Raw genomic sequence first — 27,750 nt, 5'->3', positions numbered from 1 at the left:
GTCGCGCTTTCAATGGCTTCTCTCCCGATGCGTAACCTCAAGCCCACATACGGAGCACCTTGGATACGTCCAAACCACGCTGTGCTACGACTCCCCGCTGCACATCCATTTGCCTCAGATATCTTAACCCCCTGAATCACTAAACGACACAAAAGCCGTGTTGGGGCCACGTGTGACGTTTCCAATGCCTCCAAATCGAGCCCAACGTAGCAGCGGTGCATGCCTTCAATGCTCCCGTAAGAAACGGAAAGTAAGTCCGAAGCTCCATCGCATAGATCGTCCAAAGCGTCAAATGGATACTTACAATAAACACCGTCCATAGTGTGATCATAAACACCCACAGTGCTCGCAATGCCTAAAGCGCAACGTCGCCTGCCAACCGCAGACATTCAAGGCCTGGAGCATCCCTGGCTCTCGCGGCTCGCGCATCCAGTCTGCCGCCCAACAAAGCGAGGGTGAAAGATCCAGGAACAAATCAGAGCGGGAAAAGGACCCAGTGGTCTCCCAGACACCCTCCGAACCACCCGTCGCGACTCCGGATGCAGCTATCGCCACCCCGGATGTAGCGATCGAGCTTCCGATACACAACCGGCAAATGTCACTAGATCGACCCAGCCCTACTATCGCCCTTGAAAGTGGCCTCTTTGATGATGCGGCCTGGTTTCATGAACTTGTTGATACGCCAGCATCTCACGCCCAGTATTCTCAAATCGGATCTTCAACCCCTGCCAACGTGGTGGGACGCGTCGAGACCATACCGGACCAGGAAGAAGGCTCCGTGATATCCCGGCTACCGTCTGAACCACCCATGACAGCTACGAGTTTAGGCATCGATTCTCTAATGGATGCTAGGCAAATCACACTGGATCAACCTAGTCCCAGAATTCCTCTCCAAGGTGGCATCTTCAACGATGCGTCGTGGCTGGAGGAGCTGCCCCAAGTGCCGCTGACTCCCTGCTCGGAAGCTCTTCAGGTCATGCAGCAAGGGAACCAAGATACAACCTCCAACTACATTAATAATGACGCATACGACGCGGCCACGATCACAAACTTAGACACCCCATTCCTCTATGAGCCAAATACTCCCACCGATCTCAGTGTCGGGGTATTTGACCCCGGGACTATGGTGTCCCGTGTCGATAATGTATGGCAGCCTGCGGCATCAGAAGTACCAGCAATGTTATACTGCCCGATGCCATGGCCCGCTGACATGCTCGTGTCTGCACCTCGTCGATTTCTCTGGCAGCACTTTCTTCATGTCACCAGAAACGGATTCTTGTGCCTGGACCCAAAGCACTTTGCTCATATGCAAGACTTCCAGGATCCATTCGTCGTTACCTTGCCTCGCATGGCTCTCTTCGACGATGACTTGCGGGCTGCAATCTTCTACTTCAGTGCGTTTCAATATCAGGCTTCAACTCAGGATCAGAAATTCCTTCCGCTCATGAGAGAAACTGCCAGAGAGGCCTCGCTGGCTGTCGTCCCCCATGCTATGGGCTTGGAGTCAAATGACGAGAAGCTCCTTGCCAAGATTACTGTCGGTCTATTTCTACATCTTTACGGGCCAGAGCAGAGAGAAACCCATCTTGAGGTAGCATGGAGCCTTGCGGGGACCTTTCTCAACAATCTTCGACAGCGCAAGCGTGTTCCTTCCATACCAGCTCGTCTTATCCTGGCTCTCCTGCGGTGGAGTAGGATAGCGACCCTCTGCTCCTTGCGACAAGCCAGACCAGAATATTGGCACAACACCTACGATATGCTTGAAATGGACGAGGAAGAAATCGGTCAAAATTTCTGCGCCGACTTTCAGAACTGGACCAGCCATCCCGTCTTGGCCTTTTCACCACGTCTAATCAACCCGCTTCTCAGACTAGGTCAGCTTCTCGAGCTGCAGCAGTCAAAATGGGCTGCAACCGGCCAACTCGAGCTGTCGGATCCGAATTTAAACGCACAGGTCGAGGTAGTAGAGGCTTCACTGCGGAGCGCTCGAACCCGCGATTTCGTGACTTCACACAGCAGGAGTGCAGATCCTATTGAGCTTGGGTCCCTCAACGAGTCAATGCATTCTGCAGCAGTCATCCTATTATACGCACGGCTTAAGGGCATGCCTTCTACGGCAACACTAATACGCCATCACGTGGGTATCGTTGTTGGGAAAATCGGAAACATCGACCAAGACTCTCGTACATCGTATGCGATCATCTTCCCACTCTTCACCGCCGGGTGTGAGGCCGTAGATTCGTCAATGAGAGCCGCGATAGTCAGAAGACTCCGTGTGCGCAAAGGACTTTTCTACAACCGCGGTGATTTGATTGGCGCCTTGCGTCATATATGGGAGATCAGGGACCGTGAGCCGGGGCTTACCTGGTTAGAATGGTTAGGAAAAGGTGAGTCTTTCCACATAGCTATTTCTGGCATCCATCTAATATCTCTATTTAGTTGACAGCAGATTCAGGGTTTGGTGCCTGTTTTAAATCTAGCCTAGCCGTGCGACTCCGTAGATAACATCCAATTATCACAGCATCTCACTCGTACGAACTAGACCAAGTTGTATGGTGTAGATGAATGATTCAGGCATATAATTGTATTGTCGTCGTATAAAAACACAATTAACAAGTCACCCCAGCTAATGATTCTTCTAGACCCGTCATTAGTTGTATGAGTTTTTCAGTAAGATGAGGTTTTGGGCGGTTGTCATAGTTAGATCGGAGAATGTCAATCACGACCCTCATAATGCTTTTGGGATCTGCCAAGTGCACAGTCCCAGAACCAGTGGAACGAATACACGGGCTGCCGTGTCCATGCTGAAGGAATCTGCGCATGGTGAGGTCTTCTGGCTGATCCAGAAATATCTCTTCGGCAGAATCTGGAGCCGTCGATGAGGTCCCCCAATTATCCACCTGGGGTTTTGCGAGGAGCCCATAAGCCAGAAAAGCCAGGCTCGCGTGGTAGAGCATGATGGCTGTGATGGGATCGACCGAAGCTCGCGAAAGCTCCCTGGCTCCTCTGATGATCTGAGCGGCGTGGTAAACAGATCTTCTTGCAGACTCGGATTGAGCCCATTCGCATATGAAAGGCTGCATAGAACGAGCTTGGTCTGGCCCCTCGAGTCCAGCAAAAATTTGTATGTCTTCAAATTGCATGTGGAGATGCAACAGCACGAGTTCAAGCCGCATGGTGACCTTGGTAGCCGGAGTGAGGTGGAGGCTGGCAACCGTTCGAATATTGTCGACCAATCTTGAGAGCTCCTCATGCCTCGACGACATGACCAGTGCGTTCCACTGATGTTTGCGCGATCGCTGAAGGGAGTTGAGTTGAATAAACTCCCGGCAAAGACTCCAAGAGCACGATACCATGGCAAAGCTAGCCGCCATCACGTCAACGGTATCGCGGTGCATGATCAGGGTCTCTGGATCGGTCAGAAAATCGCCAATGTTGAATATCCGGCCGTTGGTTCGACTCAACCAGGCTGCTTTCCAATGCTCGGCCGAGTCGGAGGACCAGATCTCCTCCGACAATGGAAGAGGGGCAGAGAATTCCGCATACGATATTAGGGGATTGGCTAGCAAAGCCATGGAGCAACTGGCATCATGTGACAAGAGTCTAAAAGAGAGCCTTTTGTATGACTCGGACTCAACCCACGCGAGCCAGGTTCGCTCGAGGGCTGCACCTTCAAGGTCGTGGCTCATGGTGATCTCAGGATAGGCCGAGCGCTTCAACTTCCCATCACGACGAAGCATGGTCAATAATGGTTGTAGGAGGCCCTCTGCAATCTCGACCTTTCGACTATGCCCACTCCAAAGGCCTATCTCGAGGGTAAGGAGGAATGCTTGCGATAGCTCTAGATCCCTGGCCATAGTGTTGTCCTCCTCCCACTCGGACTGGTCAGCAATGGTGAAGAAGAGGGGTTGGTTTGTCTATGATACTCACAAGTCTTATAACGGCCACTCTAACACATTCTTGAATGGCGTAGCCAAGCTTTGTGAGGGCAGGATCGGATGTCAAGGCAGCCCCGGCAGCAGCCATGATGGCCACCAACTCGGGTCGCCTTGTATTTGGATCAAAGGTTGCTAGGTGCAGAAATGAGGCTGCACTTGCGACGGGAGATGTCAAATAATATTGCAACAGTGTATCGAGCAGTTTGACGGACGGAAAAGATGAGGCAGCCCGAAATGAGTTCTCTGGACGACAGCACTTAACCACCATGGCGAGGATCTTGTCTCGTGCAGCCATTCCAAGCTCACTGCAGGTTACTCGTTTCTCAAGGTGGACTCGTGACTCTGGTGATGTATGACCGTTTGAAGGCATTGATAGATACCGCTCCTCGCTTCCCTGGCAATCCTTTTTATTTGGTCGGAAGCGCCAGTACAACGTTTCGAAGGCTTCGGTACTGAGGGGGCTAGGTGTTGAGTGCGCGGCGCTCCTTTCTGGCTGAGATATACTGTCGAATTCAAAAGGAATGTTGGAGTTGTAGTTGTTCAAGAATTGGACGTCAACGTCGTCTAGTTCCATACTAGCGTTTATGTCCAGATCGACTAGACCATGGTAAGGCTAACTTCCGGAGAGGAGGTTTGGGTCGGGAAACTCGAATGTGAACTGCTCAACGTCAAATTTCAACGAAGGATCTAGTTGGTCAGTTAGTGATAAGCCCAAGTTTTTCGTTTTGATCAGGAATATTCACCCAAATCTGGCAGGGCATTAATGACGTCCTGGGTCGGACTACTTGTACCTCGCTCCACGAGAAGCAGCAAGGGCAAGGTCAGGTTATTTGGGAATCCCAGGTCTGCACTCTGAGCATCTGGCGGTTCTTCAGATTGATGATCACAATCAAGAGAAATGCAAGGGTCATCCTGGTCCAATGGATTGTTCCAAATACACCTGATCCCCCTCTTCTTGCAACGCCGACATGGCTTCTCCTCGGAGCACCTTAAGTGATGGGAAGCGCAGGCTCGACATGCCTGTGTTACCCGTGAAGACAGACCGCGGTGGGAGCTTGGGGTATCTTCATTTGGTGAGTTTGTTTGAGATTCGTGACTCGCAACGTGTCTTCTCAGAAGATCTCTAGTGCGACACAAATGGGTTCAGCTCTACGCTCCGCTCGAGACAAGTTGAGGAAGCATGTACCACGCACGTTCTTGTGAAAGCCTTGGGGCAGATGTGACACTTATACGGTCTTGATTGAGTATCTGGAAGCTATGTTAGCAATCCATATCTTCCGTAATCAAGCTGTGTACCGGCGGAAAGGGCGAAGAGAGCGGACGTGAACGGACATGGCGTGCTAGGTGATCCAGGCGCTTGAAGTTGCGCTTGCATAACCCACACTGGAATATGGATAGCTCATCATCACCCATGGCGTCAGTGTCAATTAATAGCACTCCGAGAGAAAGAAGGGCTTCTCCGAGTGATACTGAGCACGCAAGCCACCGGAATTGCAAATACAGCAGAGTAAAGGTCCCAAAGCGAAGGGGAGACTGTGTCGGGAATGAGGAGGGGCCGGGATGTTAATAAGCGTTCCCCATGAGGGCACAGAGTTGGTCTTATAACTCCACCCCCGGAACGCCTCGGCTCTGGGGATGTGCGGGGGAGTAGGCTGCTCCGCATTTAAGCCAAATGAACCTCTCAACGGCTTGCGATATGATGTTACGAATCTTTGTGGCGTCCGGAGTGCAGGGCTCGATTACAAGGCCGAGAGCGAGAATCCTGGATTTGCCAATCATCACGCACCGAAAAGGAGTTGTATGCATGACCCCGCAAACTTGTTCCTCTAGTGGCACGGGAACTCCGGTATGTGGAGTTGGGGGGCCGGGAAGATTCCCCCTCATTTCGAAGGGGAGAGCAATCAAGCTACTACGACAATGCAAATGTTATGCATTTTCATTACAGGCTATTTTTGTATCAGGCAAATTTAGCCCTAGCTAATAAATAAACACAGTAGTGTTAATCAAGATGATTGTCGACAGAGAAGGAGCCGACGGTAGAGTAATAGGGTAGAGTGCGATTGAATGGAGAAGGCAAAGTGGTGGATTATGGTCAAGACGGGTGGCAGTTAACACAATTAAAAAGATTAAGCGCTCTGGGAGGTGAGTGGGATGGTAAATTAGGCTGATCTGTATTTCCTGTCTGACTAGCTTTAATCTCTCGAATTGCTTTGTCAAGGTTCCAATTATCCTAAGATTTATATTTCCACAGTTACTCTACCATTTAACAGCGAACAAGATTCGGAAATTCCGGCTCTAAAAACCCCATATAAATCGGCGACGTTCCCTAGTGTAGTGTTCGAGGACAGGATTACGAAGGACCTCTCATCCCCCTTTCTTCGTTGATCCCCGCCCAACTTGATGGAACCCCCCAGGCAATGCAGCCCAATTAGGAATCGTCAGTAGCTGTTCTACGTTCCCAAACTTGCAGTGCAAAATTTCTCGATTTGGTTAGCGTCTAAATCCTAATCAAGACGTCTCAGGGACGGCTCGGGGACGGCTCGGGGAGAGCTCAGGGAGAGCTCAGGGACAGCTTAGAATTTCGGGTTGTGTCGGCCTGCATCTATCTTATAAAGCATCAAAATATAGCCCACTAGTTTGCTTAATATAGGCTTAAAAAATATTTAAAGTTTATAATTTCTCTATAATATAATTCTTTTTTTCCTCTTTTTTAATTTTTTTAGAAAATAAATTTAATTTAATTTATTTATATCTTTTTATATATAATATAACGTATATGATAAGCGAGTGCACAATACAAGCAAGTGCACAATTTTTCCTAACCTCTAAGATTCAAACCTCAATAAAACCACAACAATACAATCAATCAATTAAAACTAATCGCTATGCTCTTCCTCAGAGGTCTTAATTATAGTCTGACAGGTCCTTACATTATGACCGGCCTTTCCACAAGTTCCACAGCGCCTTTCCCTCGGTATCGCTGACCTCCCTCGACCACTACTTCTCAACGATTCAGCTGCTACCTGTGCATCAACGTCTCTCTGATCTATCTCACCCCTGCCCTCATCTAAAGTCATCTTCCCTCCTTTACATAGGCGGGTTTTCTTTGCTCTGCGCCGCTTGCTAAGAGTCTCATTTGCCTATCGAAGGATCTGGTTCTCAGCTTTTAATAGAGCATTCTGATGCATTATTGCCTTTGTTCCCTTTGAAAGTGACTTAAGCGCCTCGAGAATTGATGCTGGAGAGCTGCTCTGATGCCTTCTCATTCGTCTTTCAAGATATTCAGACTGCGAACTGGCCTCAAGCACTGTCTTTGGGGTCTTCGAGACCCAAGGGTCGGGGAGGCCGACCTCCTCTACAGCCGGTGTTGGAGTCCGTAGCTGCACATCAAGCTTCGATATGACATTTTCTGGGTTTAGGGGAACAAGTCCAGCTCCTCGAAAACCTCCTTCAATATTACTCCTTGTCATAGCGGCTGCGTGGGCAGCGTAGAAGGCTGGGAAGAACTCGGTCTTCGAAACGTGGGTTATAGAGCATCTGATCAATTGCTCAATTGCTCGACCATAGGCTGTTTTAAGCGGCCCAAAGCACCCGACATCAAGAGGCTGAAGTAGGTGAGACGAATGAGGCGGCATACAAAGCGTAATAATCTGATTCTCCTCACAATATTTCTCAAAGTCGACGGAGTGGTGACTTTCGTGCCCATCGAGGATTAGAAGACGATAGCGACCGATCAATCGATCCTTTATATACTGATCAAAATGCTTAAGCCACTCAAGACCCATCTTATTGTCAGTCCAGCCATTTTGAGTCGTTGCAATAGCCCAATCGCCCGGGAGGTTGCTTTCTTGGTACCAGTTAGCGAGGTGATATTGGCCTGCAACCACGATAAATGGCTGGATCGCCCAGCCTTCTGCATTAATCGCCTGAATGACCGTGACCCATTCCCGGTTTCCAGGCTGAACTGATTTCGGGTTTCCACGCCTTTCTGCGCCTGTAACAACCATTCCGCTTGCGATTATGCCTATCATAAAGCCGGTCTCATCAAAGTTGTAGATATCGGCTAGGTCGATATCATATTTCGCGATTGTATTCTCCACAAGCCGGAACCAATTGCGAATAATGGTTGGATCTTCGCATTTAGCCCTCTGATAGTCATATTTACGAAAAAAACGCATCTTAAGCTCTGGTTGTCGCCTGACGAAGTTAGAAGCCCAGCGCTTGCCGACAGGTAACGCGTCGCGGTCGGCGAGCAATCGGTTGGCCATTTCTTCCACACCGCTCAGTCGCGGGGGAAACCCTCGCGAATCTAGGTCAAGAATATACTCAAGAAGAGTCTGTTCCTCTAGATCAGATAGTTTACGCGAATTGGGCATAGTATTGCGTCGCGAAGTAATGCCGGCGCGTTGGCGTAGTAGAGTATGGCGAGAGATCTTATAGATCTTTGAGGCGCGGTAGGGAGTTAATTGAGGGTCTTTCTGAAGGGCTTGAAGGGCAAGATTGATATTTGCCTCATTGCTTATTGACGACATAATGCGTGGTTGAAAAAATGGAGTTAAAAGAGGGAAGAGGGCGGTTAGAAGAAAAATTGTGCACTCGCTTGTATTGTGCACTCGCTTATCATGTACGTTAGGTAACTTTTAAATTATTTTAGTATACTAAATTAAACTAATATTACTTTTTAAAGGTTATACTAGCCTAGTATTCCCTTGATAAGGGAACCTAGTGTTTGAATTTACTGCATTTTCGTTACGCGCACGTCACAGTTACCAAGGCCCAAGTTTTGGGTTTTAAGCTGCTTTTTTCTTCTCTGCTGGAATCCTATCTAACTTTTTCGACCCAGTCTAACCTTAATAAATACACTGAAAACTCCCACGACCCGACCTAACACCCTGTGTTAGAAGGGAAGTTGGCCCCTTGATAATGGGAGACGTCTCCCTTATATCCCTTTGCTCGGAATAAGGTTACTATCTCAAGGTTATTGACTGCAGATAGCAAGGTTGTTAACTACAGACAATAGGATTGAAGTCAGAGGAGTTAAATAGAAGCTTCAGGCAGAGACCGGTGGGCAACAACCTTATTGTTCAGCTACTGTTTCTTCTGGTGCTGGGTGTAGCCCTTATTGTTTATTCCTACTGTTTGAGATTACTGTATGGCTTGATTTATCTGATGATATTAAGTAAAGCTAAAAAAAAAAAACTAAATAATTTTAAGGACTAATAAAGAAGAGATTAATAATTTAAGCTCTATCTATTAACTATTAAGTTCTAAATAAGGTTTCTATAGTATGGGGGATTTTGGTTATAATTAAGAAATAATTTAGACTGTAATATCTAGTTACTTATGTAATTTTCGAAACTATATTAGTATTGAATATGATATGACTGGAAAATATACATGAAATGATATTGTTAAATTGGAGGCCTATGGTCTAGAATAGCCTGCTGTACTGGTATATAAGTGAGGCAACCTTACGCTTTTGTCGCAGCTAGCTATTTAACAATTAACAGTTGGATATGTCACATGTATCGGGATATCGGATATCTACAGCATCACACCACTGTAACACCATCGCCACCGGCCTCGTCACCGATCTCATGATAGTCCTAGCTTTCCTTGATTTTTCCTGTAGCTAGCTAAAGCCAAAGACTCCGGACCATCCGGAGCCTCTCGGCCGTCCGAGGTCATCCGAGGTCATCTTCATCTATAAGACTGACCTAGCAGACCTCAATTAGATAGGAAGAATAGCAAGAGCTTCTCACACATATGATCCTATCCATCTGCTAGATGCAACAGGATACGTGCTACGTGCCCTTACTATTCGCACACCTCTCTCACCCGGATCGCTGACTATTCGCCGACCCCTCAGAGACGATGACCTCAGCTACCCCTATCAAGCTAGCTACCAGCGACGACTGGATCCCTTAGTTCTCAGCACTGAAGACGAAAGCCCTTAACTAAGACCTCTGGGACTCATCGACCAGGCGGGCAATGTCTGCATCCGTCCATAACTTGGCCCTCCGCTGGGAAGAACTGAGCGATAGTATATGGAGGAGGAAGGACGATATTTAACCGAAGAAGACCTAGTATGCTCGGGCTTGTCACAACGCGATCGATCGTTTCTTCAACACTGAATATTTTTCGTCTACCACTATGAAACGTAGCGACGCGAAGCTTGATGGTGTGTAGCGAGGTGGGGAGACCCTTGGCCAAGAGGGCCTCGATAACGTCCTCGTCCCCCATGTGAAGGCCGCGTAGTGCGAGCACGAGCTGCGACGTCAGTCGATTTGGGTGTTCCTCCACGAGCGTTCTCTTTTGCATGCCCGCCCTAAACAACATGGCTACGGTAGCTAACATTGTAGGTCTATTATACAAGGCTAATTTTGAAGAACTGAGCAATCTCAGTGACTGCCGTATCGACAAAATCAAGCTTGTCGTACAAATCCATGTGTGCGCAATTGGGCAGAATAACCTTCTTCGCCTTGCCTCTAATCTTTTGATCCAGCTCAAGAGAATGCCACAACGAGCCCGCGCTCTCTCCTGCAATCAGCAAGGTTGGCTGCGTGAGGAAAATGTCGGTTAGATGGAAGGCATCGAAGACAAGCATGCGAGGGAAGCTCTTGAAAAGCATTTTGTTTTCAGCCCGAGGGTGCTGAGCCCGTGAGGTGAGATAGTAGTCGTTTGCCTCACACAGGTCTGCCGGAGTAGTACTGTCTATCTGAGGTGGAACGTACGGGGCGCACACTCTGTCTGCTCCGCCAGCCTCAGCAGTGAGCTGCGCAGCGGCTTGTTCCAGACTGTTGATGTGTTGGGAAGCCTGCTCCTTGCCATACCAGCCCAATCGCGCTAGAGAGCATATCAACTAAAAGTCGTTAAGCTAGGCCTTGTCTGGAATACTCACCACTGGCACCAATGTTTACCATGGACACAGTTGCTACAGCCTTCAGGCGATGGTCTGCTTTTGCGGCAGCCACCGCGTAGCCACCCCCAGCACAGATGCCAACGACGACAATCTTGTCGGGATCGACAAAATCTTGTTGCTGTAGGTAATCAACGACGAACCAGACATCGCTTACCCTCTCGGCAGGGTCTTCGAGAAAATGCGGCTCGCCACCGCTTTCGCCTTGGAAAGACGCATCATAGCAAACGGCGGTGAACCCCTGTTCAGCGAGCTTCGTGGCGTAAAGCGCGGCAGTCTGCTCTTTGACGCCACCACCCGGGTGAACGATGATGACGGCTCGGGTTTTGCTCGAGGCTGTCGTGATAGGTTTGTAGAGTAGCCCAGCTAAAGTAAGCGAGCCTTTGGAAATAGAGATGGAAGTCATTCTGGAAGTAATAAAACGGGTTTGGTGATGAGCTAGGGAAAAAGCCTGGTGTTCTACGAATAACGTATTCCTTCTTTCCATATTTAAACCAGCTCCTTGATGAATTCCGGTCGGATATCTCCGCTAACCCCGGTATGGACTAAAGAGCGGTTGGTGCGAAACAGGGTTCTCGCCCGAAGTTTGTCGGGATGACCCGACGATTTTCGGGCTTCTTTCGGCCCCTCTTATTCTGACATCCGGATTCAGAAACAAGCCTGTATTAACGGTTTATGGGTCATTAACCATCTCGATTGAGGCGGACTCTGTTTTTCGGAGCTGGCCTAAGATTTTGTCGTGTTGCATACCGTGCACAACCGACGACCTATCCGTGAATATCTTGCCATCGAACGATCTGAAGAGCTATCTATATACTGAGGGGTTCTCGTGTCCGCAGGCATATTTTGCGGTCTAAGACTAGCTAATTTGAAGTCAATCCCTAAACAGTAAAGCACTCCCTTCCTGTTCACTGCCTTAATTTTAGCTTTGCTCCCGGCCGCCTACAGCTCAGTGCCTCCTACCGCAGTTGCTCAGATCTCAAAAGAATATGATATCACTCACTAGACAACACTTTCATCAAGGCGATTACACGATGAAACTCCGACGCCACAACACAGATATTAAATGACATCGCGTCACAATTACAAGTGATTTAGATTAGACTTTTCTGCATAGGTTTCTAATCTCAGAGAACACCAGGTAACATCATGAAGAACTATCGAGGCCTTAGAACTGGATTTCATAACCGTGAGGACACATGTTGCAAAAACTCCCACTACTCTACGGCCTCTCACTATTTGGAACGAGCTAAAAGTGCTTCTTGAACCAACCAAGCATTCTCTCTGGATGAGAGCCAAAGTAATTGTAGCCGTCAAACCGCCTAGTAGTCCCTTCAATCCAGAACAACTCCTTCTCTTTAGCCCCAAGCTTATCATAGATTTCCTGAACGTCTTCGGGATATGTGGACAAGTCTCGATGTACCTGTGCAACAAGTGTGGGTATCTTGACGTCTTTGGCATGTGGGATGGGGGATAATTCGTCGAGATGTAAACCAGTGCGATGGAAGATGTTGGTGTCAAATTCCTTCAATGCCTCCTCTTTATCAACACCAGCATTCTCAGCTCCTTTACCAATGAAAGCTCGGGCTGACACTGGCTGCAGGGCGAGAAGGGCTTTGATATCAGTGAAATATTGCGGATACCTCGAGATGGCAATGATGGTCGAGTTGGCTCCAAGGCAACGGCTGAGTAGCCCAATTGCCATGCCCTTTGTATCCGGACGGGAGCGAGCATATAAGATGGAACCGACCACATCGCGGCACTCCAGTTGGCCACAGCCGACAACTCCGCCTGATCCGGTACCACTGCGTCCGTGGTTACGCAGATCGTAGCAGAGTACGTTGTATCCGGAATCGTGCAAATGCTTGTAATCCTTGATGAAGCTGCACTCGAAGCCGCCGAATAGGGTGAATCCAGGTAGATGGCCAGCATAGCCGTAGCGATTGCAAGGCATCGGGTGATTGGCAATGATGAGTTTATCTGAACCCTTGCAGGGAATAAACCAGCCTTCAAGGACCACGCCATCAAGAGACGGGAACCAGACTTCCTCGAACTCTAGTCCTTCCTCAGAAGGATAGCGCAAAATGGGCGAGCGCAAGCTGTGCGCAAAAAGCTGCGCAAAGGGGTCGACGAACGCCGTAACAGTGTCGGACTATTTACTAGAGTCAGGTCATGGATCCTATTGAAGTGATATGAAGCCTTACAACCATCTTTCTTGACGTAGAGAGGTAGATGAATTGGTTATTAAGAATGAATTCTTTAGAGGATTGACTAGAAAAAGTAAGTTGTATGATTTGAGGTACAATTTTGACGGAACAGTGAATGACACTCGTGTTCTTATACTTGGACTGAACGAAGATCCGGGATCCGAACATTGCTTAACTCCGAATTAGCTGAACACGACAGAAGAGGAGAAGCATGAGAAAGCGTATCGCTGCATCACACCAAGGACGTCATGGCCTAAACTTTCCCATATGCCTTGCTACACGATGCTCTAGCTCGCAGGGATCTTGCCGCTTTGGGGCACTGCAAGGTTAAAATTCAGCATTAAGGAACTCACATGTCGATGTACCGGCGGAGCTGCTCAGTCCTCCCATTCAGGCTATCTTCTGCCTATTTCCTAACTCCGGAGAGCGTTGGGATAGTCGACAGCCAAACTGTTGGGCGCGCCCTGCGGCAACTATGCCATCCATGATGTTGCTTGAGTCGTTAGCAGTGACGGAGGTGCCGGCCCACAGAAAAGTCAGATCCAATAGGTGCGAGTACGCTACGTTAAGGCGCTAAAAATCTTTAGAACTGGGGGTTTTTCTGAATAGCCCGTAAAGTCCATGTCCCGAAAGGGCCCGAAAATCGTCGGGCGATACCTTTGTGGGGCCGAAAATCGTGGAGGGCCGATTCAGCAAACGATAATCCCCCGCACGAAACCCAAAAGGAGAAAGATGGGCTCATGGTGACATCACTCTTTGTCTCAGACCACGCGGTGACCACTGAGTGTCGTCGTCAGGGGATTGTCAGTGGCGGTTTAAGGGAGCGAGAAGACCTTAAACTGGGGTTCCAATAGTCGCCACAAACCTCTGACCGCCGCTTCAGTCCATCTGGAGCTTCACCCGTACACCCAAACCAGCCCCCGCTCTTTGTCCTCATAGGCCTAAGCCGCCAAGATATCGACTATGCCCGCGCAGCACGGCCACAACGAGGCCTGCTGTAACATCCCGCACGTCATCTCTAAGGGCTACGACGCCAAGGGCTCCTACGAGGAGATTGGTGGCTTCACGTCCTGTTCGTTCATCTCATCTTCTTCTCCCTACTCAGGGAGACAGCTTAGAATTGAGTCCAGCTGAGTGCTAACCATCCCGAGATAATGGAATCGGCCATTATCGGCGTGAGTTTCCAGTTCTTGGCTAGACTCCCCATATGAGGGTGTAAGACTAACATGACATGCATGTGTGTTCTAGTACTGCTGGGGCGGCAAGGTCGGCGCCGACATCCACCCGGCTATGGTCGACCCCAAGGACGCCGAGGGCATTCGGATGCCCCTAATCCTACTGGCGTCCATGGAGGAGCCCGAAGACGCTGTCAGGAAGTTCGAGGAAACCCTCCAGGGCCCCAAGTATGTTGAGACATTCAAGGACCAGGTCCACGGATGGATGGCCGCCCGCGCTGACCTCGAGGACGCCCGCGTCAAGGAGTAGTATACCCGCGGCTATAAGACTGTGCTCTGGTTCTTCGATAAGCATCTGTGAGGGGTGGCAAAGTATTGAGAACGCAATGAAGGCGTAATATGGAATGAATAAATATTGTCCCTAGTTAAGGGTAGTTTACTGAATGGAAACGATCTTCTATGTTCACGGTTTCGAAAGCTCCTAGCTCGAACTTCAGGCCATTCTTTCGGGCTGGTGTTCTTATAGCTACGCTGATTATCTGGTCCGTCCCTATCGACTTTGAGTACGCATTGGCATTTCAGAGAAGAGGATACGATTAGATTTAAGGAAAAGATCGATTCAGGAGCGATTAATAATTAATCAATCTTAGACGATGTCTAAATCATAATAAACGAGTCCCAGGTCCAGTAGAGCTGGCTGCAGATGTCCTCAGTTCACTAGAACATCAGTCCGTTACTAAAAACGGACCTAATGGCTCAGATGCTTCCATGAAGGCTTACAAGGGTATGTCTACCAGCATTGGGGCTTATGGAGATACCCACAAACTCCGAGGCAGCTACGCGGACTTAAGGCTCATGAGATGAAATTAGCTCTTGGACACCGCAGTGCGCTTCCACAGTCGGAGGTGAGCCGAGGCTTCGAGCTGGCTCACTATGATCTCATAGTTGTTCGTCTAGGTATAAAAGGCCCGTAGAATCGGCTTCAAGCTACTAGTTGTGCCATCGTTCCTCCACATCCATTCCGGATTCAATTTACATTTGGCAAATTGTTACTACCAGTCAACTCCCTGCGCTTTTCTGCATCCCTTACATAACAAAGCTGCAAACGTCACCACGATGTCTTCAGTGTTCCAGCCCGCCCCGGAACCCGAGACTGAGCTCGGTCGTTATCGCGTCCTCTCCAGCACCGCCGGTGTCCGTGTTTCGCCCCTCTGCCTTGGCGCCATGTCGATTGGCTCCGCCTGGTCCGACGTCATGGGTTCCATGGACCAGAAGCAATCCTTCAAGCTCCTCGACGCCTTCCACGACGCGGGCGGGAACTTCATTGACACGGCCAATAACTATCAAAACGAGGAGTCCGAAAAGTTTATTGGCGAGTGGATGGCTGCTCGGCACAACCGCGATCTCATGTTTGTGGCGACCAAATTCACCTCGCAATACCGCGTGTGGGAGTTAGGCACGGGAAAGACGGTGAATTACTCGGGGAACCATAAGAAGTCGCTTTTTCTTTCGGTTCACGATTCCTTGCGTAAGCTGCAAACCAGCTATATCGACCTCCTCTACGTCCATTGGTGGGACTGGACTACTTCGATCGAAGAGTTGATGGATGCCCTTCACATTCTCGTCGAGCAAGGCAAGGTCCTCTATTTAGGCGTCTCTGATACTCCGGCTTGGGTTGTGTCGGCCGCCAATACTTACGCACGAGCCCATGGAAAGACGCCCTTCTCTGTCTACCAGGGCCGTTGGAACATTCTAATTCGCGACTTTGAACGTGACATCATCCCCATGGCGCGCCAATTCGGCATGGCTCTCTGTCCCTGGGACGTACTTGGCGGAGGCAAGTTGCAGACCTCGAAGCAACTCGAGGCGCGCAAGAGGGCCGGCGAGGGTCTCCGGTCAATGTTCGGTTCTGAGCAGAGCGAAGATGAGCGCAAGGCAAGTGAGGCTCTCGAGAAGGTCGCTGCCGAACATGGAACCGAGAGTATCCAACAGATTGCCCTCGCGTACGTCATGCAGAAGACGAGGAATGTCTTCCCAATGGTTGGGGGCAGGAAGGTCGAATATTTGCAGGATAACATCAAGGCGCTGAGCATCCACTTGACCGACGAGCAAATTCAACTTATTGAAAGCGTCAAGCAGTTCGATCTTGGTTTTCCGATGAACTTTATCAAGGATGACCCGAAGGAGACGGGTGTCGCTCCGCCCTTGGTCGCTTCTTCGGCTCACATCGCCTGGCAAAAAGCCCCCAAGCCAATTGGGCATGAGTAAAAAAGGGTGTGATGAATTGCAATGGGGTCCTGGCTGGAGCTGCTGCTTGTAGAATAAAAAGCTATATAAGATGATTATATGACTGTTCAAACCGGTACTACACTACCATTAGTACGAAGACTCCGGGTCATCTTTTCATGTGTTGCTGAGGTCCATGTCGGTATGTGGCCAGGGTCGCACTCGACACCAAGTTAAGTGCCTTGTCACTCTTCAAATTTATGACTTACATGTGGAAAACCACACGAGACTGTCGCAGATGTCTATCAATTGTGCTTCATGGCCTCTGTTTGGTTCTCCAGGTTGTCGGAGATTTGCTCGACAGCGGCCTCTAATGCGCCCATTCGAAGTCTACGTGCACCGAGAAGTCTACGTGTTCTTAGTAACCTTTCATCAACATTCGGCGGAGGTTGTTATCACCTGGGCTCCGTTAGCACTGGCGTTGGTGGTCCCGTTGTGAGTATTGGGACGATTGAGACCCGGCGGAAGAGGAGCCCAGAGATGAGCTCGCCCCATTATTGAGCCAGACATGTTGACGGAGAGGTGTCTCTCAGAAATGCCAACCGAGTTCGCAAGGGACACCGGGAAATTGACATGTTTATTAACGTACATCCCTGAATTCACAATGATCCATGAGATACCAGCCAAAAGGGCCTTGTAGACCTTGCTATTTTCCGAAACGTCAGGTTCTCCGAAATGAAACATAATAAGATCACATTCGATGCGATGCCCAAAGATGTCACTGCTGCTGATCCCGGCCTTGACCCTGGCCCTTGCCTGGTTGCTGTGGCGAGTTCTGGCACATGAACTGCGGAGTGTAGGTGAGATCCAGCTGGGACCATCTCCACATCTCGCCAAAGTCGCCAAAGTCGCTCTGGGTGATGTTGCCGAAGCCTAGGTCCTCAAAGTTACTGCTGTGAGGCGTGGAGGAAGCGGCAAAGTCTTGGGGTGCAACGGGTTGGGGGATGTAGAAGTCGGCGGGGTTGATGCCGAAATCGTGTTGTTGGACGGGGTTGGCATCGACGTTGGCTGCGTCCATGTCGTTGTTCTGGGTGTAATCGGGTTGAGGCGGGAGGCTGGTGCAGTAGGAATTGGTGGGGTTTTCAGCCGTTTGGGGAAGATGGAAATTGCTGGGGAGTTGATGACCTTCGGCGACATGAGGTCCACTGGTGACATCTGGAATGCTACCATCGCCGCTATTGCTGATTGTTGCGGTTGGAGGAGTCGCAGATTCGATGCTTTGCAAAGGGTCAACATCGCTGGCTGAAGGGGCCACGGCCGTGCTGCTGGAAGATTTAACTGAGAGCGTCTCAACCGGCACACTGCTCGCGCTAGTATTCGAGGTAGGGTTAAGTGGCGTCGGCTGAGCATCCTGCTTCGGTTTCTTCGTTGGGTACGCCATTGGGGGCGCCATGGGTGGCGGGTTAGACAGCTTTCTCCTGGGTAGTCTTCGGTCCGGTAGTCTGGCCTTGAGCTTCTGGAGCACCGCGTGACAGGTTCTGGCCGACTTGGTGACGCTGTTGAGCTGGGAGAGTATGTCGGCTGCCAAAGTGATGCTCTCGTACACCTCGCTGCGGCGGGGGAGGTCGCCCTCTTCGTCGTGAAGGACGGCAGAACACAGGATTGCCGAGACGTCGAAGATGCAGAAGAGGATAAAGTGGAACTTGGCGTCTCGGGGGTAAAGGTGCGTGAAGAAGTCGCTGAGGGCGCTCATCAGCTTTAAACAGTAGTCGATACCAGTTCTGCGGGCCTCCATCCAGGCCTGTGATGCGTCTTTCGCGGGCGTCCGGGTGAGGAAGGACTTGAAAGGGTCGAGGGTCATGAGCAAGGACATGGTTTGGAGGTAGTGGCGGTGCAGTATTAGCCACGGGTGGTCCTTGTCCATCGAGTTGTCGGGCTTGTCGCCGTCGTATCGAGGTGGGAAGGTTGCGCGCCAATTTTCGAGGTGTTGGCGATACTCTTGGGCGCCTGCAGGCGTGGCGACCATGAGATTTACGGCCTTGCCGTATTTCTTTGACAGCTGGCCGATGAGCTTCGACTGGAGCTTCATGTGCAGGATGGGCGACGGCCAGTCCTTTTCCAGGGCGAGGCTGGGCAGCTCGACGTCGCACTCGTCCCTGTCGATGATCATGGGACGAGCGAGACAGCCGGAGATTTGCCTGGGCAAATTAGTACGAAGGACGGAAATGCTGTAAACCAACGGCCACGACGTACCAGTCCCAAGTGTCTAGGATGCACCAAACACGTCTCCTCATCTCCCGATCAAACTCGGGAAGAAGACTGGTGACCTCCTCGCGGTGAATACCTGGCCAAAAATGTCAGCAAGCCATCTTACGCCGAGAATATCGGGAAATTTACCCAGTTCCTGGGCCTCACGAATAGCAGAGTTGAGCGTGTGCCAACACTCAACAAAGCGAGCCTCCGACTTGTACCAGTAGCACATGTGCAGTAGATACTGGACGTACTCCAAGTTCTTGTCGCTGGAGGGCACGACGCTGCCAAGCTCCAGGGCGGCTGCCTGGTAGCGATTCGTCAGGTTCTGAGGCGTCTCACCTAGGTCAGACTCGAGCTGCTCTTGCGTCTCCGCGTCGAGATACTGGGCGGTACAGGCGCAGACGATGAGCAGCAGGCACGTCCAGGACAGATCCAGGGGCTTTTTGGCGATACGGTCGGCCCACCAGCAGCGGTACTGATCGAGGAAGGCGGGTGGGTAGAGGATGTAGTAGTGGAAGTTGACATTGTCCTTGAAAGTCTGAACGAGGATGTCTGGGGAGGATCAGTATGGTCAACAGGTCAAATATTCATATCGATGTCATACCGGTGTAGGGCCGCGGGGGAAGAGCCGTGAGGGCTCGTGTCAACTGAGCCAACACGGTTCTGGATGGGTCGCCATTGTACTTCTGGCCGCCTTCGGCTTCCTGATGTTAGGTCAGGGGAAGCTTCTCATACGATTCGACTCGAGGAGGACCTACGTCGTCATTCAGGGCTAGGCGGTAGAGACGATGGGAGGGCATGTAGCCCAGTTCCTTGAAGCCAGACGCTTCTTCTTGCGTCAAAGTCTCGCCCCGACCGACAGATCCGCCGTGGCCAGTGCCAGCGCCAGTCCCATTGACAGTGCCAGGGCTCTCACTTTCGTCACTGAGGTGCCGCTTTTTCTTGACGTTAAAAGCCGCCTTTTCGGCGGACTCGACGTGGTTGAAGCGGCACTGGTCGGCGACCTTGCGCTTCAAACAGTGGACACAGGGCCATTCGCGGTTGCACTGCCGAGTGTCAGTCTGTTCTCATCTGGGGGCGGGTTCGATGTCTGGTCATGTGGACCACGTCTGCCCTGGACTGCGTTGTATTGAGGGGAATACCTTTTGCTTCCTACGCTGGCATTCCGTACATGCCGGACGCTGTTTGTTCTGAGTGGCAAGTTCCTCCCTATTGACAACGAATGTCTCTTGGACTGGGGATTCTGCCATGATGTCGGTTTCTTTGGCCTTGATCTCAATTTTTGTCGATCTCAGTCTCCGGTCAGCGAAAGAAGTTGGAGATGGGGCTGAGATCGAAAGGGATGACGTTGGCGAAAGGACCTTCAGTGGGGCCGCGTCGTCCTTGACCAATTGCCGGTCCTGCTGGATTTAGGGCTGGGAACTTCCCAGGCCATTTTCTTAATGCCGCGATACCTTCACTTTTATGCTCCAAGTCTCCCGTCTCCCATCTCTTGGGGACCCGGCAGGCTGTTCCCAAAAAAAAAAAACCCGATACACCAAATGACCCCACCACACCCAGCCCCTCGCGTGGGATATACCAAAGTGACGGAAAACCTGGGATTTAAAGTAGGGAATTGATAGGGTGTTACACCATTGCCTTAAGGAACGAGGAACGAGGTGACGAAAGGCTCTTAGGGCCTCCTCCCATGTATTAATAGAGCAGTATTGGGCATCTCGGCTCTGCAAAAGTGTGCGACCAGCTATCGATTCACTGACCATCGGCTCATCCCATGTAGCACTACCACAGCCCTGGGTTCGTCCCCATATCTTTTGAGACTCAGTCAACACATCCCTCATGACGTAGGGGCACGAAATTCGAGCACACAATGAATTCACTTGTGGGGAGTCAGTGCAAAAAACCGCAGCCTCGTTCTAGAATCCCATTGGCGCTGTCGATCAATTTCCGTCCGCGGGAGTGGTTCAATTTGCTGTGGGCTCAGGCACCAAACTTTGTTGCGTCGCGGTCTCGCTCCCGCAATCGTATCTCGCCGTGCGTTTTGTTAGTGCTGCTGCTGCGTCGACTTCAGCCTGCATTTTCGGTGCCGTGTTAACCGTTCGCATCAGAATGGATGGAAGGTGGGTGTTGGGAATTTAGATATTTAAACATGTCTGCTGTTCGTCGATGGTGGTTTGTATCTTTTTATCACCAGCCTTCGCTTCTTCAGCAGTCTTCTATCTCAAACACTCCTCTCAGCATCTATACCCCACAAATCAACAGCACCCACTTGAGGAATAACATCCGCTCTTCCCGAAAATGGCCAAACTTGAGATGTATAATGGTCACTATCTGTGGCACTACATTCCCTCGTTTCCAGCTGCCGTCGTCTTCATCGCCCTGTTCGGTCTGTTGACGGCTGGACACGCCTTCAAGCTAGTTCGACACAGGACGTGGTTCTGCATCCCGTTTGTCGTCGGCGGTGGTTGTAAGTTCTAGATTGTCTTTGAGTTTTTATTAAGTTTGCTAACCCCAGTTGATAGTTGAAACAGTGGGCTATGTCGGCAGAGCCCTGGCACACGACAAGACTGGGAAGCTGATCCCCCATGTCCTGCAATCCACCCTGCTCCTGCTTGCCCCGATTCTGTTTGCCGCATCGCTTTACATGACGCTCAGCAGAGTCATCCGTGCTGTCGGCGGTCAGTCATGCTCCATGATTGCTCCCCGATGGCTCACCACCGTCTTCGTCTTCAGCGATGTCTTCAGCTTCATCGTGCAAGCTAGCGGTGCGGGCCTGCGCGTTCAGGCGGGGACCCGTCCTACGACCCGATCATGTCCGAGTGCGACCGCCGTGGCGTGGTGCTGTTTGTGCATCCCAACGAGACGGTAATGCCGCCGCTAGATCCAAAGGTCTACGGTTGGCAGATGATCGAGTTCCCAACCGAGACGGCACGCTGCCTGATGTCCATGGTTGATCAGGGCACATTCACAAAATATCCCAACATTAAGTGGATCTTTAGCCACAACGGCGGCTCATTCCCGTACCTCTTTCAGCGCTGCATCCGCACGCTGTCGGGCTCCAAGCTCGTCGGCGTCGGCGGACCAGGTGCAAAGCAGGTGAACCGCATCGCGAACAACAACGACGGACAGACGCTGCAGCGCATCTTCGGCGGTGGCAACATCTACATAGAGTGCTCGCAGGGCACGGCTATGCAAACAGTTATGCTAAAGAGCTTGGGCATCCGCGCTGAGAACGTGTTGACAGGTAGTGACTGGCCTTTTACAGGCAAGGATGATGTCGTGTCGACGCTTGATGAGATGTACGGGCCGGAGAAAAGTGGCATGTATACGCCGCAGGAGATTGAGTTGATACGTGCGGGTAATGCACTCAGGCTGCTGCCGAGATTGAAGGCCGAGTACATCAAGAACGCGTGGTTTAAGGAGTAGAAGTGCAGCAAGCGACAGGGCAGCGTGTTTGTTTCAACATTATGGATGATGTGGATGTACTAGCAGAATATTCTTGTGCTCTAGCTACATATTGGTACAGGTCTACATGTATCGCCACTCCGGAAACTTGTGATTGGTTCAAAGTGTTTTTAAGAGTGTACTACATGGGAATATTGTATGTCATGCCATGCCATGCCCTACAAAGATTGGTTCTCGCGGTAGCGATATAGTTTCACAGGGTCTCAGTTGCTTCTTTCACTTTATTTATCTCTTTGAGATTATCTGGAGAATACAACGGCTCTAGAGAGAGGGAAATCTGTCTGATTCGTCTGTTCTTCGATGATTTAGAGGAGGCCATTAAGAACTTCCTGCATATCACACCCAGCGATAGCCACCTGGGTCTCTAAAGTTTCCCTTCCCTTCGTCAGCCAATATGCTCCACCGACTTTTTGATCATTGCCTGATTTTGACTAAATTAACGCTAATAAACGCGGACGGTATATCAGCTTCCCGCGGAGGATGATGCCACTCTAACCCACCGGGAACCCCAGATCCCACCGGAGGCCCACCGGAACTCCCACTCACAACCCACCGCAAATCCCACCGGATCACTTCATCACGGAGAAATCAACCTTCAAGTTAACCGCAAAACCCTAACTAGTTCCTTCCAATCACGATGGGAGAAACATTCTTGCTACCCCGGACTTACCCCAGCCTTACCCCGTAAGTTCGGCGCAGCTGCCTCCGAGCGCAAATCCATGTAGTATAAAGTCAGACGACTTCACGGGACTGTTTACTGAATCTTGGGACAAATACCATACAGGGCTTTCCTTGACACATTAGCTCACCAGTCAATCTCTACGAAGATCTCTTCAAAATGAGAGTTGCATCTATCCTGGGCTGTGTCGCTTTGGTTGCTGGCGCTGCTATTCCCGGTGAGAGTACGATCAATGAGCGCGCCAGTGAAACTATTGAGAAGCGTGCTTCAGGCACGGCCACTGTGAACTTGGCAGTAACACAAGGCACTCCTCAGAATCTGGGCGATGGTTTCATCTATGGGTTTCCCGACAACGCTGATGGATCCGCCAACACGGCTATTCCGAATGAACTCCGCGCTGGTTCTGGCTTCAACTACTGCCGTGCCGGAGGCGCTCAGCTGCCCTCGCCGAGTCTCGGATACGCCAATGGCCAGCTGCAGGTAAGATAGTTCCCAATATTAGACCACAACAACCTCTAACGGCGTTATAGGGTCGTTTAATGTCGTTCCTTTCCAACTACCGGACATGCCGCGCTTCTGGCGCTCGTTTCCAGTTGCTCGTTCACGATCTCTGGGGAGCGGACAGTGTTCAAAGCTCAACCTTCAAGTACCCCGGTGATGGCGGCAGCTGGGCCGCCTTGGACGACTTCCTGACGCAGGTCATTGCCTTTATCAAGAACAACAACATGCAGGCCGGACTGGAGCTTGACCTCTGGAACGAACCTGACTCGACTCTTTTCTGGAATGCCGATTACCAGCAGTACCTCAACACCTGGACACGCATGTACAATCGCTTCAAGTATGTTATATTGCAACTGGAAACCGCTGTGTACTGGAGGCTAACACAAATATCTAGGTCGGAGCTGTCGTCTCTTCCTGTCACTGGACCATCCATTTCTGTTCCTCCCACCACCGGCAACACTTTCTGGACTCGATGGTTGGACCACGTCAAGTCGACCAACACTGTTCCTGATCTCTACTCCTATCACCTCCTCAGCCTTGATTTCACCGTCAGCGGCTCCCAAGACACATTCAAGTCCATGCTCAGCTCCCGCAGCATCCCTTACAAGAAGGTCATTGTCAACGAGTACGGCGCAACGGCGGGAGGCGACCAGACCAACGCAGGTAGCGTGTGGTACCTGGCCAACTTCGAGAGACAAAATATTGGAGGCCTGCGAGCTCATTGGGGGATGGGCGAAAACAATCTTCACAACGGCATGGCTGGCCTGGTCAACTTTTCAGGATCCAACTACTTCCGTGCGGCGCAGTGGTGGGTGTACAACTACTATTCCAAATCCATGACGGGGAACCGCGTGGCTACTACCTCCTCAGGAGACGGAGTCTTTGAAGTCTACGCCACGCGAGGGAGCTCTAAGGATTCTGTCAAGCTTCTTACTGGCCTGAGACCTACGTTTGGAGTCCGGACCTACGACGTGACGGTCAAGGGTCTGAGTGCCGTTGGCATCTCCGGTGGCACTGTCAAAATTCGCACGAAGCGATTCAACCACGTTGAATGGAATTTGGAGGGACCTGCTCCAACCGACCTGGGTGTTGTTGAACATACCGTATCCAACGATCAGGTAAGGAGCTCGGGTTGAGTCTTTTCTATCTTTTCGGCTGCATAGCTAACGAATCTGAAGATTACTTTCTTTGTTACTCCGGACAACCAGTACACAGCCTACGCATTTGAGTTTGTCAACTAAGCGCTCTTTTTGGTTCTGTCATTCTTGAATATTTGTTCTCGGTTGTCACACGTCGAGAGGCTAGGTGAATGGGTCTTAAGATGCTGTGTTGGGGTTAGTAAATCTCAGGCGATAGTCAGGATTGAAGCATTTCTTGCTCTTGAGGAACAGACTGGAGGCTTTTATTCATCAGGAAGTTCTGTTAGCACCAGGAGCTCATTATTTCAATAAATGGATGATAAGACTTGAGATCCATCACAGTTTGCATAGCTTCTGATTAGAACTCTCCATTCACTAAGATCCGAGGGACCAAGGGAAAATTGACATGGCCTGCATTCTTCGAAATACACATGACAACTTTTCGTTGATGTAACTGAATAGAATACAAGTAATGTCTCAAAGTGCGTAAGGCAGTGTTCCGCACGTTAGATTTGATTTTCTTCATCATACTCCCGCTCGGCGCGTGCACTCGGAGCCAAGTCGTCCAAGTGCAACTCAGAGGCACGGATATCGATCTTCTTGATAACAGCGCCTAATACGACCTTGAGCAGCTCATCGTCCGGCATGGATGTGCCGTGTCCACTCCACGTCACTGTGTCGACAATGTCTCGCGTTTTAGCCTCCTTGTGCAGCTCGTCATCGAGATGCTGCAGAGTCTTCTGTCGTGCAAGATTCGGGCCCCCAACGCGGAAGAGCTGGACGCCAGCCTGATGAATCGGTGCCTTGGCCTCATCGAGAGTCCTGGCGGCCTGGATCAGGGGTGATTTGATATCGTCGTCGAACTGGCCGGCTGTGATCACGACAATGTTGAGAGCCGCCTTCTCCTCTCCCGCAGTAAACTTATCGCAGTACCACTTGAGCAAGCCGCCGAGCCTGGCGCCCATGTTGCACTTGCCAGCCGGCTTGACGCTGTCGAAGATGGCACCGACCTGCTTTCCCTTGCTCGTCAAGAGCATGTTGCCGACGAAGCCGCCGATGTGCGTGTAGCCCGACTTTCGGATGGACTGCACTCCGGGCAGCTTGGCCAAGACGCCTCCAGGTCGGTGATTGACAAAGTACAGGTCCACTCCATCCGGATCATGCTTGGCGCAAATGGGTGCAATGCGCTCTATCAGTGTCTTGATTTCGGGCCAGTAAGGCTGCATATGCTCCGAATCGTCGACCAGAAACATGGTGTCGAAACATCGCAGTTGGAGGAGCGTCTTCTCGAACTCGCTGACATCCATGGCTGCTTGAGCGGAGGCTGGCATTGTGGATTATTGCTCGTTGTTGCTTTGAACCGGATTGTGAATTTTAACCGCAATCAGAAATGAATTACTGGTAAGTAAGTCGATTAGATGGGAATCTTGGAAAAGACGACGAAGTGGTATCAAGGCGGTGAAGACACATATGACGATTTAAGTGGGGAATGAAGGGAGAATGTAGGAGAAGTGCGGGACTAAAATATCCACTGTACAACAGCTCGTGTCACCAAAGCTCCCAACAATTCAAGCTGATCTACATTCAGATGGAAATTGAATTCAAGACCTTCAGGCTTGAAATAAAGGAGGGTCCAGATTAAATCGAATTACTTGATGATGCCTTCAGTAAGCCAGCAGTCGAAAATGTGAGTATGTGTTTTCTATGCTCAGTTGCTTCAGAAGGTCCATCGTACAGTGGTGATATTTCTGGGCTACATTTGCCTCTAGGTACGTTGCCATAGCACTCTTAGATGGAGGGCTCAGGCTGCAATTGTGGGGCTACGCGTAGCAAAGGCGCTGTAAATGCCCAAGGTTTACTGGCTTTGGGCTTAGTCATCTGCGTACCCTATAGCAAATTGGAAAAGGCAAAAAAGGTAACTTGAGAGAATGATAAGAGCACTGATTAAACTTATGAAAAATCGAAAAATAGATTAACTTGAATTGAATTAACGTGTCCAAACTTCTAAGTTCAATTTGAGTCATATTGGACTCTACGGGGCTTGAATCAAACACATTCAAGTTGAACTTGTAAAGTTGAAATTGTTGGGAGCCTCAGGTGTCACAGTTTGGATGGTGCTGAGTCGTCTCTTCTCGACTCCACAGTACTCGGACTAGTGTCATAACCGAGGTTAAACCGAGCAGCCACAACCGTGACCTACCCCGCCTGTTCTTCACCTGCTTATTGCACCGAAAACCGCAAAGATAAGCCCCGAAGCTTGGTTTTATATGAGGCAGGAGCATCGCTAAGATCATATGGTGATGGCACTCGTATGTCTCTACCACCAGCTCCATTGCGTGGCACCAAGTAAGATCCTTTGCTTCCTTGTCCGCAGTCTGCTAGTTCATTCTCCCAGCTGACGAAAACGCATCGCTGGCGCTGAGTTTGCAAGCGGTACGGTAGGCGAAAAGGCCAGCCGCAAAGGCTCGGAGCTTTGCATTGTGAAATGTAGAATTTGCTTGCCATCCTGCCACCTGTAGCAAATGTGTCTGCTATGGGCTATTCGTTCCGCAGCCATGAGCTCCTGGTTTGGTACAGGCAAGTTGTGAAAAACTAATCTAACTTCTGTCTGCTCCCTCAAGGTGAGCAAGTTGCCGGCACAAGGTCAAAAAAACACAGTTTTATCCACAATTCAAGCATTTGTTACCCAATGCTGCCACGATGACCAAATGTCAAGCTTTTCAACTTGGTTGTGTAAAAGAATTGTTGATCTTGGACACGTTATGAGCCGTTACAACTTTTGTTCACAACAAAACCACCTTGAAGCAAAAGTAAATTGCACAAATGGAGCTGTGTTGGAAAATTGGACATCTTGTTGTATGTTTGAAGATTTTGGTTTTGACGAAGACATGCTTTGCGCAACACGTCTCTAACAGCTATGACAATCTGAGGCCGGACATGGTCACAGTGCGCTGAGACATCACAGTGCTCCCCACATGTTGAGATCAATATTGTAACAAGACACGTTCTAATCTTGACACCATGTTCTAGCTCAATATCGTCTCTACAACCTTGTTGACTGACCCCCATGGATTTAAACTTTCCATGATGCGTTTCTGACAGTAGGTTCCAGCTATATCTGATAGACTTTTAGCAAGTTTTTCACCTTTCCTCAACAAACAAGTATGACTCGGCTATCACGCATCTAAAACTCTTCGCTGTAATTGAGTAAGTATATAGGTGAGAGCGAGTCCCCGACCTGGCTCTTATTC

General features: G+C 50.2%; 11 protein-coding genes across 11 annotated transcripts; 6 read left to right on the top strand and 5 right to left on the bottom strand.

Annotated features, from left to right (window-relative positions):
• The first annotated feature begins 33 nt into the window (after positions 1 to 33).
• Positions 34 to 2,726, top strand: BGZ61DRAFT_456194 (fungal-specific transcription factor domain-containing protein). The gene is made up of 3 exons (XM_046246472.1): positions 34 to 250; positions 323 to 2,387; positions 2,440 to 2,726. The coding sequence occupies exons 1-3, from the start codon at positions 185 to 187 to the stop codon at positions 2,472 to 2,474; spliced, it is 2,166 nt and encodes a 721-aa protein (XP_046101591.1). The 5' UTR covers positions 34 to 184; the 3' UTR covers positions 2,475 to 2,726.
• On the bottom strand, positions 2,610 to 5,351 carry BGZ61DRAFT_496026 (uncharacterized protein; the record flags this gene model as incomplete). The annotated part of the gene is made up of 7 exons (XM_046250966.1): positions 2,610 to 3,299; positions 3,354 to 3,875; positions 3,931 to 4,502; positions 4,557 to 4,625; positions 4,682 to 5,061; positions 5,132 to 5,186; positions 5,261 to 5,351. 7 exons carry the CDS (start codon positions 5,349 to 5,351, stop codon positions 2,610 to 2,612), a joined length of 2,379 nt encoding a protein of 792 aa, XP_046101590.1.
• Positions 5,352 to 10,305: 4,954 nt separating this feature from the next.
• BGZ61DRAFT_357576 (X-Pro dipeptidyl-peptidase protein) lies at positions 10,306 to 11,263 on the bottom strand (the record flags this gene model as incomplete). The annotated part of the gene is made up of 2 exons (XM_046240890.1): positions 10,306 to 10,784; positions 10,840 to 11,263. 2 exons carry the CDS (start codon positions 11,261 to 11,263, stop codon positions 10,306 to 10,308), a joined length of 903 nt encoding a protein of 300 aa, XP_046101589.1.
• An 843-nt stretch (positions 11,264 to 12,106) lies between these two features.
• BGZ61DRAFT_480693 (Alpha/Beta hydrolase protein) lies at positions 12,107 to 13,067 on the bottom strand (the record flags this gene model as incomplete). Its single annotated transcript, XM_046249224.1, has 2 exons — positions 12,107 to 13,009; positions 13,062 to 13,067. The coding sequence occupies 2 exons, from the start codon at positions 13,065 to 13,067 to the stop codon at positions 12,107 to 12,109; spliced, it is 909 nt and encodes a 302-aa protein (XP_046101588.1).
• Positions 13,068 to 13,867: 800 nt separating this feature from the next.
• On the top strand, positions 13,868 to 14,699 carry BGZ61DRAFT_456176 (uncharacterized protein). The gene is made up of 2 exons (XM_046246471.1): positions 13,868 to 14,239; positions 14,313 to 14,699. Exons 1-2 carry the CDS (start codon positions 14,219 to 14,221, stop codon positions 14,547 to 14,549), a joined length of 258 nt encoding a protein of 85 aa, XP_046101587.1. The 5' UTR covers positions 13,868 to 14,218; the 3' UTR covers positions 14,550 to 14,699.
• Positions 14,700 to 15,355: 656 nt separating this feature from the next.
• BGZ61DRAFT_496023 (aryl-alcohol dehydrogenase AAD14) lies at positions 15,356 to 16,507 on the top strand (the record flags this gene model as incomplete). Its single annotated transcript, XM_046250965.1, has 1 exon — positions 15,356 to 16,507. One exon carries the CDS (start codon positions 15,356 to 15,358, stop codon positions 16,505 to 16,507), a length of 1,152 nt encoding a protein of 383 aa, XP_046101586.1.
• A 399-nt stretch (positions 16,508 to 16,906) lies between these two features.
• On the bottom strand, positions 16,907 to 20,022 carry BGZ61DRAFT_395113 (fungal-specific transcription factor domain-containing protein). Its single transcript, XM_046242915.1, has 6 exons — positions 19,861 to 20,022; positions 19,477 to 19,764; positions 19,323 to 19,422; positions 18,863 to 19,270; positions 18,719 to 18,809; positions 16,907 to 18,663 (listed from the first exon to the last, which is right to left on the bottom strand). The coding sequence occupies exons 1-6, from the start codon at positions 19,966 to 19,968 to the stop codon at positions 17,244 to 17,246; spliced, it is 2,415 nt and encodes an 804-aa protein (XP_046101585.1). The 5' UTR covers positions 19,969 to 20,022; the 3' UTR covers positions 16,907 to 17,243.
• A 991-nt stretch (positions 20,023 to 21,013) lies between these two features.
• On the top strand, positions 21,014 to 21,506 carry BGZ61DRAFT_293107 (RTA1 like protein-domain-containing protein; the record flags this gene model as incomplete). The annotated part of the gene is made up of 2 exons (XM_046238594.1): positions 21,014 to 21,182; positions 21,238 to 21,506. Coding segments are annotated over 2 exons (438 nt in total), but the record flags the coding sequence as incomplete, so codon positions are not given.
• On the top strand, positions 21,267 to 22,165 carry BGZ61DRAFT_550564 (uncharacterized protein). The gene is made up of 2 exons (XM_046255471.1): positions 21,267 to 21,781; positions 21,845 to 22,165. Exons 1-2 carry the CDS (start codon positions 21,527 to 21,529, stop codon positions 22,139 to 22,141), a joined length of 552 nt encoding a protein of 183 aa, XP_046101583.1. The 5' UTR covers positions 21,267 to 21,526; the 3' UTR covers positions 22,142 to 22,165.
• An 853-nt stretch (positions 22,166 to 23,018) lies between these two features.
• Positions 23,019 to 24,601, top strand: BGZ61DRAFT_357650 (glycoside hydrolase superfamily; the record flags this gene model as incomplete). Its single annotated transcript, XM_046240894.1, has 4 exons — positions 23,019 to 23,339; positions 23,390 to 23,682; positions 23,755 to 24,478; positions 24,539 to 24,601. The coding sequence occupies 4 exons, from the start codon at positions 23,019 to 23,021 to the stop codon at positions 24,599 to 24,601; spliced, it is 1,401 nt and encodes a 466-aa protein (XP_046101582.1).
• Positions 24,602 to 24,752: 151 nt separating this feature from the next.
• On the bottom strand, positions 24,753 to 25,970 carry BGZ61DRAFT_456169 (uncharacterized protein). Its single transcript, XM_046246470.1, has one exon. It carries the CDS (start codon positions 25,828 to 25,830, stop codon positions 25,006 to 25,008), a length of 825 nt encoding a protein of 274 aa, XP_046101581.1. The 5' UTR covers positions 25,831 to 25,970; the 3' UTR covers positions 24,753 to 25,005.
• Positions 25,971 to 27,750: the final 1,780 nt, after the last annotated feature.

This window comes from Ilyonectria robusta, assembly GCF_021365365.1.
Source record: "Ilyonectria robusta strain PMI_751 chromosome Unknown BGZ61scaffold_16, whole genome shotgun sequence".
NCBI lineage: Eukaryota > Fungi > Ascomycota > Sordariomycetes > Hypocreales > Nectriaceae > Ilyonectria > Ilyonectria robusta.
Note: the sequence above shows the minus strand (reverse complement) of the source record. Positions and strands in the feature narration are given on the sequence as shown.